This window comes from Urtica dioica, chromosome 5, assembly GCF_054948205.1.
Source record: "Urtica dioica subsp. dioica isolate 48M chromosome 5, U.dioica_male_clone48M_v1_H2, whole genome shotgun sequence".
Lineage (NCBI taxonomy): Eukaryota > Viridiplantae > Streptophyta > Magnoliopsida > Rosales > Urticaceae > Urtica > Urtica dioica.
In genome coordinates, this window is record NC_142760.1 from 3,552,613 (window position 1) to 3,566,433 (window position 13,821).

The following is a 13,821-nucleotide window of genomic DNA, read 5'->3' on the forward strand; positions in this document are numbered from 1 at the left end:
TGGCATTTAGAGACATATTGAACAGAAAAGTTAGTTGCTACCAAGTAAATCACAACATGGTTTATTTGAACACGATCAAGGCAATGCTTGACTTGTTAATTAAAATAAGAATAAATTTCACTATTGCCCCCTGAACTATGACATCGGTAACAATTTGCCCCTGGTATTCTGATTTGTGGCAACTGTTTATCTTGAACTTATGTTTTTTTTTATCAAAAGTAATCCCTCCATTATTTTTTGCACAGATCTGTTAGGAACCTCGATGACGTGGACAATATTCAAAAGGAAATTATATTATTACCCTTGGACGTAAACTGAAGAAAAAAATAGGGCTCATATATATCCTCAAATCTCAGGACCAAAATTAGGTTTCCTATTCCCAAATTTGATTGAAAAAATTCTATCCCCAAATCTCACGAACAAGGATCGAACCCCGGCCCAATTATCACGAAAAAGGATCGAACTCATCTTCTTCAACCTCAAGCTCTGCAAAAACCACCATGGAAGGTTATAGCTCTAGTATTTCCTCGAAGAGAAGACTGTCCGGCCGAAATGAAGAAGCACTATCGAGAACTCAAAATCGAGGTAAGCCTATATGTAATTGTGGACTGGTTAGCTATGAGAGGACTGCGCGGACAGAATTAAATCCGGGAAGAAGATTTTTCGGATGCCCTCTGTATAAGGTACGTAAATGGTTTCTCTGTTTTAAATTTAGTTGGGCAAAGTTTGGGTATAGATGAGTTGCTGAAATGATTTTTGGTTTTAGTAAGAATATTCTTTTAGTAATTGTCTGGTTGGTTTGAAATTTATTTGTGCGAAGGTTTGGTTTTAGATAAGTTGAAGAAGACAAATTATGTGATTTAAGTTTCTGTGGTTTTAGATGAGTTGAAGAAAGCAAATTTATTTTTGGTGTTATTGATTTTTTTGCAGAAAAACGTAAACCCTGGTTGTGGGTTTTTACAGTGGATAGACTCTGAAATATGCTACAAGTCAGTTGAAATTATTCAAGAAGAAGACAACAATAATGTAGGTGATGTATTAGCAGGTGAATTGAAGAAGCTAAGTGAGCAGATTGGACGTGAAGCAAGAAGTTTGAAGCTTATATTGATTATTAGTGTGATTGTTCTGTGTATTGTAGTTATATTGAAGTAATGTAAACATATCTTATAATCTTTTAAATCAATGTTGTAAGATCTTATAATTTCTAATGAATATCATTTTGTAACAAGCCTATGTTCTTTATATCTATGTTTTCAAGTAATCTGTGAAACATAATATTCATACACTAAGTCCAAACATAACATTCATACACCAATTCCAAACATAGCATTCATACACCAGTTCCAAACATAACATTCATACACCAATTCCAAACATAGCATTCATACACCAGTTCCAAACATAACATTCATACACCAATTCCAAAAAGATGTCAAAACATGAAGTTTCATAACTTGTTCTAAAAAAATGTCAAAACACATTCATAAGACCCTTGACTTGATACCTTGAAGTCTGTTTTGATTATTGACCATCTTGAACCTCGGACTTCGCTGAAAAATTGATAATAAAAAACTCATCTCAATCAGAATATGGCACAGCATAATGTATTTTTCTTAAGTCAAATTGAAGAGTTGGATTACCCATGGTTGAAGCGAAGGTTAGCTAGGGGCAGTAGACTATTGAGTTGCAGGTTGACTTGAAGCTTGGCTCGGTCTCTGTTGTCCTGTTTGACTCGTTGATCCTTCTTGAGAAGGTTGACTTGCAGGTTGCGCACTTGCAGCTGGGGAAGGTTGTCCCTGTTGAGAAGGTTGACCATGTGAAGCTTGGCTCGGACCTTGTTGCCCTGTTTGAGTCAATAATCTTTTTTGTTGTCGCTACATAGTTCAAAAAAGAAAAAAAAAAATAGGTCTTATAAACTTGTAATTGGCATACCCATGTGCGCTGAGTTAGGAAAAAAAGATTATTACCACATTTTCTTGCTGTCTTCGGAAGCATGTCTTTATGTTATGTCCATGCTCTCCACAACTTGAGCACCTGATGACGACGTACTTTCTAGTCAGTTTTGTACCCCCAGGGGGACACAACCTCATCGTGCTCCACTCTTCTAAGTTTTTTGGGCCTTCCTGGCTCAGCTCTCCGTGGAGGCATTCCTAGTGGTGTCTTACTGGTCTTTGGCCACTGTTCAATCGGATTGATTGGATTAATTTGGTGAATGTAGGCCCTCATATACGCTTCCTTTTTGTAACATTCAGCCACGTACTTCTCAGGGTCCTCAGATTTACTCCAAATGCAGCTGATCACATGTGAACAAGGAATCCCTGCATAATAATACACCTAAAATCAATATTGGCCTCACAGAGATGGAAAACAATTTACATACAAGCACATACCTGATTTGTCCCATCGTCTACATGAACAATTTCCATTTCTAACATCCTCTGCATACATACTTCCGTACATGTTCTGGACTTGAAACAAATGTCCACCACACCACTGGGCAATATTCTCACCACTCAGTACCTTGTTTTTCTCCACAATCTTGGAAATTCGGGGACCTATGTCACTATGCCATTTCTTGACTGCTAACCTTTGCTTTGTGAATCTCTGCAGCAAATACATCCTGATTATCTCTAGCATAGAGGGTATTGGCCTCTGTCTTGCCATTAGTGTAGCCGATGTCCCATTGAAACTTTCGCATAGGTTGTTCAAGCTATGTCACACTTAGGAGTTGCTCTAAAGCATGCCCGGGCCCAGTGCCGAGGTTCCTTGGCAATTAACCACTCGTAAGCATTAACATCTTCTGTTTTAATCAGCTCCATCTCAGCCAAATGCTTTTCCATCGAGTATGCCATTGCTGCAGCCATGATCTTCTCTTTCAAGTATTATCCTTTGAAAACCTTGCACAATTCATAACAAAACAGAATAATTCAATGAATTCAATAATGTTATAGTGTCTATGCACAATTCAGAATCATTCTATGTACATACCTTTGTGAAATTACTTCTCAAATGTCTAGTACAGTGTCTATGCTCCGCATGTGTTTCTCCTTCCTCCCACATTCCATTTAAAGCTTCTTTCAAACCCTTTTGTTTATCTGATATAAAAGTCCAATGTAGACCATTGTTGATCTTCACATCCTCTCTCGGAAATTGCAAAAACCAACTCCAACTGTCTTTCCCTTCTGATTCCACAATTGCAAAAGCAATCAGAAATATGCCATTGTTAGCATCGATCCCATTGCTGTGAGCAATTGACCTGTGTGATGTCCCTTGATGTGACAGCCATCTAGGCCTATGACAAGTCTACACCCCTCAAGGAACCCATCTTTACAACCTTTGTAGCAAATGTAAAGTCTTCTGAAGATAGGTTGTCCATTTGAGAAGTACGTGTCGAACTCGACTGTGGATCCGGGATTAGATCTTTTAATTTCTGCCCCGTAGTCCCACAACGACGCGTATTGTTCTTTGTATGTACCTTCAATCACAGTATTTGCCTTCTTCCGAACCCGGTAAGCCTTTTGCTTTGAACAATTAAGGATTAAGTCTTGTTGAACTTTGTTCATAAAGCTTGGACATGACCAATTCTCATTGTCTTGAAAATGACTCAAATAATGATTTGACAACCACTTTGGAGTTGCCCACCTAATACATTCATCAAGCAACAGACTAAACAACAATACATATTAATCAAGTACATGTCTATGGGGTTTTTATTTTACTCTTATGCAAGAATAATTACCTCTAGTATATGTAGGTAATAACATCCCCGTAAATCTTATACTAAGAGTATTCTTTTTTTAATACATTTTTATAATAGAATATTACATACTAAATAACATCTAGTTAAATTACATACTAAATAACAATTTATATACAAGCCAATTTAAATAACATCTAGAGTATTACATACTAAATAACAGTTTATATACAAGCCAATGTACCTGTTTTTGTTAGACCTTGGGCATACATGTTCTGGTTGGTATGTCTTGATCACAAATGATCCAATTTCTCCAAGCACTGATGCATAGCAAACCCACTTGCACTTAGGGTCCTTACACTGAGCCCTCACTCTAGTCGGGTCATTTTTTTAAGTAAATCTCTTTACCAGCACGTATTGAGTACTCCCTCACAGCAGCTTTAAACACTTTTGCATTTGGGAAAAATAATCCCAATTTGGATGTTGGATTAGAAATGTCAGTTTCTGCTCTAAACTCTGCAAAGGTAGGCAACACCTTCTTCTTGTATCTCCTTGACAGTTTGGAACCATCAGCAGTCGTTGCTAATCCTTCATCCTCACTTGATGTGATGTCTTTCATGTTCATGTTCATTTCATCCTCATAATCACTATCAAGACAAATTTCTCCCTCATTGTCACTTAAGATTTTCTTACCTTTAAACCTTAAACATCCATCTACAGCATCTCCATTTACTTCTACCTCATCTTCACTAGCTTCATAGCCACTTTCTTGTTCAATGCCCTCACCACCGCCATCTTCATTTTCATCAGTCTCTTCATTATGTTCAACACCTATCTGAGCAACAAAACATTCTTCGGTCCCTTCATTCTTTTATGTACTATCAAGCTCATCAAGAAATGGCTCCTCAATCTCTTCATTCTGAGCAAGATCAGTCACTACATTTTGTCTACCACCAAGATGAGCAAGACAAGGCTCATCAATCTCTTCATTCTGAGCAACTTCAGTCCCTTCATTTTGTGTACCACCAGGATGAGCAAGAAAAGGGTCATCGATGGCTTCATTCTGAGCAACTTCAGGCTCTTCATTCTCATGCAGCTTTGGGTGTCCACACCATACCTCCACTACACGACTACTCTTAAGTATTTCCCCAACTATACTCAACAAAGTCTTATCATCAGAAACAGACTCAACCACATCGCTACCAATAGATTTCAGATAGTATACAGCCCCAACTGAATACTTGAGGTCCTGTTTTAAAATACCATCTTACTCCACTATTTACATTTTATCAACATCACAATGGTCTATACATGACACGGTCTCATTCACATACCTCTAGCCATTATTACTGAACTCCAGTTCACCACCGTGGTGAATCTTACATGTAAAATTACCAGATTCTTCCACTGTAAAAAATAAGAAAATAAACCCAAATAAACACAAATTCTTCCACTGTAAGAAATAAGAAAAAAATTCAGAAAAGCTTAAACATTGAAACATGAAACAAAACTATGGCCCTACCAGTTAACATTAAATATTGTTCAACAACCAACAAGCAAACATTGTGGTCCCTACCCGCTGAGATTCAATCCAGAAAACAGATAGATGTGAAGAATAAAAATGTGGTCCCGAACAATAGAGATACAAGCTTTATGAAAATGAGATTATTTAAATGTTCCTATAAATACTAAAGCTCGTGCTCACCATAGTTTGGCACTGAATGTCTGTTTTCATTGTCGCTACTTTTTTTCGCCGACTTCTTTGAAGACAACGCACGTTTCTTCGCTGGAGATTTCTTCGCAGGGCTTTTCTTCGCAGGTGGTTTCTTCTTCATCGTGAACGTGAAAATGAATGGTTTTTTTTTTGGATTTAAGGCTTCTGTTGAATGATTTAGGGATTCATGAACGTGTATAAAGGAAAGGATTAATTTACGTTCATGCCCTCTTAATATTGTCCACGTCATCGAGATTCCTAACAGATCTGTGCAAAATATAACGAAAGGATTACTTTTGATAAAAAAAAAATAATAAGTTCAAGGTAAACATTTGCCACAAATCAGAATACCAGGGGAAAATTGTTTCTGACGTCATAGTTCAGGGGGCAATAGTGAAATTTATTCTTAAAATAACTTCCTTTCTAAAACACGTCAAGCCTTCACTCTAGCTTCTTCGTCTACATGGGAGACTAAAGACAGCACACAAATGTTTGAGTATATTGCTTTGAGAAATTTCATTTTGTAGACCTCAAAATTGAAAAAATATCAAGATCAGAATTTTTAATTGAAAAATATCCAATATTGGACTTTTTATATAAATTTAGACAAAAATACCCTTAACCAATTTAACCTCTAATTTTTTATAATTTTCGATGAATTTCATTGGAACTCATCGGAAATTCGATGAGTTCCATGAGTTGGGCTAATTTCACAAAAAAAATAAAAACAAGTCTTTAGATGTCACTCTATATAATAAAGCAACATTAACTCTTTGTAAAACATAGAATATACAAATAGTCAATTTCGAATAATAATAAAAAAACATTAACTAAAAATATTATTTCTCAAAATAAAAAATCTTTAAATATCTACATTCATTTTTTAAAACATCTTTAAATAAATATTATAAGTTTTAAAGGTTTGTAAACAAATCAGTCTTACCCTCTTTTTTAAAGGTTTTAGACAAATCCAGCTTTTTTGGGAAAAAGGTCGGGCTGAGCCTGACCCCAACCCATTGAAGGGGATGGACTAGGCCTAAGCCTTGGGATATAGACCCTCAAGTTTGGTCTGGCCCAAGCCTCCAAAAAATCTCAACTCAAACTGGTCCGGACTCTAATTAGGCTCGATTCGGGCCCAACCACTACTACAAATAACACCTTAAAGTCGTTTCTAAGATACGTTGCTTCTAACTTTAGAAGTGACATATATAAATGCAACATGTCACCTTTGATTTCCCGTCCAAGTCTGAGAAGAATTTGGCGCGCTGGCTCCCACGAAATGGTGAGAAAGGCTTAGAAGCGAAGTGTTCCCGTCATTTTGCGAGAAATAATTAAAAGCGACATTAAAAAGAGCATATTGTTGCTTCTAATGTTTATCCATAATAAATTACATAACTCTAAAAAAAAATTGGTTCAAGTATTTATTATTTTTAATAAACAATGATAAATAATTCTCTGGGACAAGAATTTTACTGTAATTTAAAAATGCTAGATATACAAATTACATGTCAACACTGATATCATAAAATTAATAGTATACTTAATAATAGTAGTACTCTTTTATTGTAAAGTGTAAAATTGTTTGGAAGGAATAGTATACAAATGAAACTAAAATTGGAATATGAAAATTGTGAGGAATTAATTGAGACGATGCCGAACGATATATATCTCGACAAGTGATTCATACTGATCCTTGAAATTAACTCGAATTTTGCAACAGTACAAGTTTTTATTTGAAAGTGCTACAAAATCTAACAAAGCATCAAATTCCAATTCTTTTTGGGTAAATAAGAACATCACACACAGAAGCTAAGCTTAGCTGATTACTTTCGACACTACTCCAGCACCAACTGTTCTACTTCCTTCACGGAATGCAAATCTTTGACCTGAAATGTTATTAATTCGACATGAGTAACAAAAAAAATTAAAATAAAAAATTCACAATTTACAATAGCCACAGGACGAGGGAGAATGAGAGGTTATCTAAAGAAAACACAGCGCCAAAAAAACATCAACTGTTTCAAGGTAGATTTAGGATTTTACCCCCAAAAAAAACATACGCAGCTTTCTGTTAAAACAAAATAAAAAAATACCGAACTATGCAAGAATGACGATATATATATATATATCAAACGGAGGCAAAGGAGGGGACAAGTTTGACAACTTACTCTTGTGATATCATATTGATATTACAAAAGATTTTAAGATTGGGTACAAAACTAAGACTCCTAAAACATGGACAATTTTAAAATCTAGTTTAGAACATGTGCGTTCAATATAAAAACTTATCGTTTTCTTTTTATCTAATAAGCAACCATAAAAGAGCATTTTTCGTTTAAAGTTGCCAAATTCACGGGATTCTGTGAAAGCCCGAACGAGCTTACCGGCTTCAAGAGGAACTGGGAGCATCAACTCGAAAGTGCATGTGACATTGTCACCGGGCATAACCATCTTCACATTCTCGGGCAACTCTATTCTGCCATTGACATTTGCTGTCCTCAGGTAGAATTGAGGCCTGTAGTTTGAGAAAAACGCAGTGTGACGACCACCTTCTTCCTTTGTCAGCACATAGATCTCCGCTTCAAACTTCGTTGACAATTTCAGACTACCTGGTTTAGCAGCAACCTGTTCACTCAAAATATAAATAAATAAATAAATCATTTCAAGGCTTTATACAATATACAGAACCTGTAAACTCAGCCTCAATCAGGTTCACGGGATTTGTTCCTTTACCACTAAACAAATGTCCCCGGGAGCAATATAGGAAGTCTAGATATAATCAACTTGTTGAATCTATAGCATGATCATGGAACTTTTTGTTGGGCAAATCTATAAAACTAGAGGGGCCAAAAACTCTCTATTGTAAGAAGCAAAGCGTATTAACTAACGGAAAAACTTTGGAGTGTTGAGCAATGTATATAGTCGTTGAAATTATAATTTGTATACCTGTCCTCGGTGCAAATCATCTCGTTTCAGACCTCGGAGAAGAAGTCCAACGTTGTCACCAGCCTGTGTTAATGCCAAGGTCACAAGCACATTAAACAGAATGTAACGCACGAGATATTGATGCAAAGACATTGATTTAGCCGATCACTTACTTGCCCTTGGTCCAAAATTTTCTTGAACATCTCAACACCGGTCACTGTAGTTTTAAGAGTCTCGCCCTGCATGATACAGTTCAATGTCATTACTACTGATTTAAATAGATTGTATTGCTTATATATGGATAGATATTGATACTCGCTACAATTTATCGCCTAATTGAAAGATTTACTTTCTAGTTCCGCAAGCAATATTACTATATGTTAATTAAAGCACAATTGATGGGGAAAAAAATATAGCACAAGAATGGTTTTCCTTGCAGAACTAGTACAAATTAAATGTGCATATTTACCGGCGTCAACCCCATAATCTCGATTTCCTCACCAACTTTGATGATCCCTTGCTCAACACGACCGGTAACCACAGTTCCACGTCCCTTTGAAACAGACACAAACAGGTAAGAGAACAGAAAAATCAAAGATTACATTACTATGACAGAAAGAAAAGAAAAGAAAAAGATAATTTATAATCAATCTACACATGGCATGTAAGATTTAGAAATGAAGGCCAGTTCAGACAGAGCATCATCGTTACAGTTTAATAGTGATGATAACCGAAAGAAATTACAAGCTAATTAGTTAGGACATAACTTAAGGGAGTATGTTTCTACTCCGGGGAAAAAAATAAAAAAAAATAAAAGTTATGGTTCAAATCTTAAATAAAGCCACTCTTAATAATAAGCATACCTCAGACACATTGAAAATTTACCTGAATAGAGAAAATATCTTCAATTGGCAATAAGAATGGCTTGTCAAGTTGGCGTACAGGATCGGGAATGTATTCATCAACAGCCTCCATCAATTTTAAAATCGCTTTTTTTCCAATCTCGTCATCTCTACCCTCTAAAGCAGCCAACGCAGAACCACGGACGATTGGAATATCATCTCCCGGGAACTTGTAAAAGGTCAGAAGCTCTGCAATTACAATTAAAGAAAACATGAAAAACAATGGTGATAATTTCAGGGCATCCGAATTTATAATAAAATACCCACCACGAAGTTCCATTTCAACAAGCTCCAACAATTCTGGATCATCAACGGCATCAACTTTATTCAGAAAACACACAAGCGAGGGTACTCCAACCTGTCGCATACAATAATTAGTTCAGGGATCCATATATTGTTTTGCTTTATTTATTTTGTAATTTGTATACATTCTTCATCAAAAATATACATAGTAGTATAGCAATGGGCGGATATGGAAAGTGACCTCCTATAAAGAAGTAAATAACCAAGAAAACCAAAAATGCACTGGCACACTGAGACAATCTCTAGAAATATCACTGGAAAAATAAAATGATCAAGGGCAAAACTATAAGAATCGCTCTCATTAATGATTATAAGAAAGAAAGAAAAATATTAACAATAACTTCCTACAAAAAGTAACACATACAAATGTTTACCTGTCTTGCAAGGAGAATATGTTCCTTAGTCTGGGGCATAGGACCATCAGGTGCAGAAACAACAAGGATACCTCCATCCATTTGGGCCGCTCCAGTAATCATGTTCTACATATCAATGAGAATTTAAGAAATGGAAACATTGATCAGAAGACCATCCAATGGTAAAACAGTCTAATTATTACATCGATAAAAAAAAGGCCACATAGGGTATTAATAATCGTGTATATATTACACGTAAACATAATTTTCATAGTTCAATATGTAACTTCATACCTCACTGTTGCACAGCAATATCATATATTTCAACTCAGCAAACAAAAAACTAAAGTATAATACTAAATAGAGGAACATTTCCGTAGAGCTTACTTTAACGTAGTCAGCATGGCCAGGGCAATCGACATGAGCATAGTGACGCTTTGCTGTCTCGTACTCTACATGAGCCTAAGATAATAAAGAATTTTCAAAGTTTAAGCATGGGGACGATTCCAAATGTTATCTTAGGACAGCAAGTTCTACTTGATACTATGAAAATAAATCATGTACTAACCGCTGAAATTGTAATTCCTCTCTTTCTCTCTTCGGGAGCTTTGTCAATTTCATGGAAAGCAATAGCTTTAGCTTTGCCTTCATCTGCCAGCACCTAGGACAACCCAACAACAAAAAATATAGATAATAAATAGTTTTTTCGCTAGAAGACCAATAACGGAAATAAAAAACAGAAACTATTGTATTACCATGCCTCAACGCTCATTAACAAGCTCTACTTAGCATTAATATACAAAATTAAACAGCATTCTGGATAAACTACGAGAAACAATAGCTAAATTACAATGATAAACACTAACCGCTAAACAGAAAACCATAAACTAACCCTTGTAATTGCTGCGGTTAATGTGGTCTTTCCATGATCAACGTGTCCGATTGTTCCAACATTCACATGCGGCTTTCTGTTTAGAGCGAAAAACAACATCAAACGAAAATAAAATCCATTTCTGTGAAGAGAGGTAGATTCAACCAAAATACACATTTCCTGAAGAATCTGTTGTATCATTGATTCAAACAACATCAAAAGAAATGAAGTTTAATAATTCTGATCCAATTATGTGTTTTCTCAGTCACACGATGAGAGAAATTCGAACAAAATACACATTTCCTGAAAATCAGTGCTATTATTGAGTCCAACGATTTCAAACGAAACGAAATAAAGATATCGATCCTGATTCATTTCTGACTCTCATAAGTTAAAGGATGAGAGAAATTCGACATAAACACACATTTCCTAAAGAGCCAGTGGCACAATTGAATCAAACTTACGTCCTGACGAAGGTGGCCATGGATCTCCACCACTGACTGGGGGATCTGTCATTGCCGGAGATCTGTTCGCCGGCGATGGCCGATCCGCGGCAGCAAGAGTAGATTTGAGAGGAGAATGGGATGAGGCGTTTGGAGTTAGGGTTCCTGAGAGCGATTGACGCCATGAGTGTGGAAGATTTGAAAAAACCTAGAAGAAATGAGAAGAAGAAGGAGCTGAACTGGTAGTGGGGGTGAGGGTTTTAGCTTTCCTCTCAGAAATGTCTATTTTTCGAGGGTTTTACTTTGTGGGCCTCGTTTTAGAAACAACCCGAACCGAATTGTTCCTCGTAGCCCATTTAGTAAGTTTTCTAGCCCATCATAAAAACCAGTATCCATTAAGTATATAATCATATTTACACTTTCACATTGCTATTTAGTCAACATTTCGTAAATATTAGGTAAATAGTCACATTCATTTATTTACACGTATAAATTGACATAAATACTCCACCATTTTATTTCAATAAAATGACAAACTAGGAATGTCACATCATGTTTGTGACCATTTACCTAGTATTTACGAAAAAGTAATTATATAGCAATATAAAAGTATAAATATGAGTAGTTACTTAATTATTTGTAAAAAAGGTCTAATTTCTTTCTCTTTTTTAATTCTTATTTCTTTTTTTAATAGATATTTGTGTTTTTTTCAAAATGACTTTATACGAGTTTTTTTAGCCTTTTCTATGAGTATGAGAGAGTAACAACATCAAAAAATACTCTTATTTTAGATGTGCAAATGATTTTATGCACATTTCATAATAAATTATGTACATGTGTTAATAAGTGTTAGTGTGTTTCTTGGATAACATTTACAAGACACACGGTAGATCGGCTCTTGACATGTATTTCGTTTTGAAGTCATAAGGACAGTGTTTCCGTCAGTCTCGAGAGGATAATGAAGGGTCGGGGCAAACCCGAAAGTCACTACCCCGAAAGGATCCCTTGGATTTGTGATGGGGCCTTGCGATGTCTTTTCTTGTCTTCGTCCTATTCCTCATCAAAATCTTTTCACTTCGGGATTCATCACCTAAATAAAGTAAAGAAAATGAGTTAGAGGGGCGCGGAATGCGCTCCAACGCTCAACATTAGTCCGAAAATCTAAGTGAGGTGGTGGTTCTCATCTCTTCTACAGAGTGTAGAGAGATGGAGTGAGAAGTGAAAGAGATAATTTTGGCATGATTTGCTTAAGTTTGAGAAAACATACCTCAAATAATGTTTGAATATGTATTTATAGGCGTTGGAGGCTTTCGGGCCCAACGACGTAGTTCTTCGTGCGGATTTTGTGGTTCCACGATGAAGGTCTTCAAGGAAAATTTTGTGGCTCTGCGACGAAAGTCTTCATGGTAAATTTTGTTGCTATGCGACGAAGGTCTTTGGAGCGGATTTTATGACCCAGCGGCAAAGGTCTTCAGGCAAATTTTGTGGTGCAACAGGGAGGATTTTGTGGCTCCGCGAGGAAGGTGTTTGGGATTTTGTGGCTCCACGACGATAGTCTTCGGGACGGATTTTGTGGCTCCACGACGATAGTCTTCAGGACGGATTTTGTGGCCCAGCGACTAAGGTATTCGGGGCAGATTTCGAGTTGGCACTACTACAAATAAGCCTTTCTGGTGCGGAGGGACATTAGGTGCGACAAGTCGCACCTAATTGGGCATCAGGTGTGACTTTTCGCACCCAAAGGGCTCCAGAAAAGAAAAAAAAATTCGCTGATTTTAAGTGGTATTAGGTGCGACTAGTCACACCCAATAGTTTTGAAAACTTTCAGGTGCGACAAGTCGCACCTGAAAGTCCAAAAAAAATTCGGCGCCCAACTTCTCCCTCTCATTTTTTTCATTTGTCTGACGTGGAATTAATTTTAAAGTTTTTTTTTACTATCAGGTGCGACTAGTCGCACCTGATAGTGTTTTTAGGTGCGACTAGTCGCACCTATTTGAGTATCAGGTGCGACATGTCGCACCTGATTACTAGGGTTAGTTTATAAAACACAATTTCCTGGTTCGTCTTCTTCATTTGGTCACAGCCGAAAAAACCAAACCCTCCCTCCCTCCCTCCCTCCGTGAGCCACCACTGCGAGCCACCACCGTGAGCCACCACCATCTCCCTCGCTCTCTCTTTTCCGAGGTACCACCGCGGGCCACCACCGAGGCCACCACCGCGAGCCACCACCGCGAGCCACCACCGTGAGCCACCACCGTCTCCCTCGCTCTCTCTTTTCCGAGGTACCACCACGAGCCACCACCGAGGCCACCACCGCGAGCCACCACCGCGAGCCACCACCGTGAGCCACCACCGCGAGCCACCACCGTGAGCCACCACCATCTCCATCGCTCTCTCTTTTCCGAGCCACCACTGCGAGCCACCACCATGAGCCACCACCACAATCTCTCCGTCACCACCACCTCCGACCACCATCCCTCCGCCACGACCACCTCCGACCACTATCTTCTCAGCCTCGGTATATTTTTTATTTTATTTTATTTTTGTAAATTATGGCCATGATTTTCGAGCTCGAAAGCTCCGCCTTATCCAACGCCTCGCCTTGACCTTTAG

At 37.4% G+C, this 13,821-nt stretch overlaps 1 protein-coding gene across 1 annotated transcript; it reads right to left on the reverse strand.

Annotated features, from left to right (window-relative positions):
- Positions 1 to 7,022: 7,022 nt before the first annotated feature.
- LOC149394878 (GTP binding Elongation factor Tu family protein) lies at positions 7,023 to 11,478 on the reverse strand. Its single transcript, XM_089615198.1, has 12 exons — positions 11,230 to 11,478; positions 10,787 to 10,862; positions 10,463 to 10,555; positions 10,282 to 10,356; positions 9,916 to 10,020; positions 9,506 to 9,596; positions 9,222 to 9,427; positions 8,806 to 8,889; positions 8,510 to 8,575; positions 8,358 to 8,420; positions 7,796 to 8,036; positions 7,023 to 7,297 (listed from the first exon to the last, which is right to left on the reverse strand). The coding sequence occupies exons 1-12, from the start codon at positions 11,391 to 11,393 to the stop codon at positions 7,227 to 7,229; spliced, it is 1,335 nt and encodes a 444-aa protein (XP_089471324.1). The 5' UTR covers positions 11,394 to 11,478; the 3' UTR covers positions 7,023 to 7,226.
- Between the last annotated feature and the right edge of the window lie 2,343 nt (positions 11,479 to 13,821).

Coding starts and splice junctions, on each gene's coding strand:
- LOC149394878 (XM_089615198.1), bottom strand. CDS start 11,393: ATGGCGTCAATCGCTCTCAGGAACCCTAACTCCAAACGCCTCATCCCA. Junction 10,556..10,786: donor TAACCGCAGCAATTACAAGG/GTTAGTTTATGG, acceptor GGGTTGTCCTAG/GTGCTGGCAGATGAAGGCAA. Junction 8,037..8,357: donor ATGATTTGCACCGAGGACAG/GTATACAAATTA, acceptor TTGAGTGAACAG/GTTGCTGCTAAACCAGGTAG.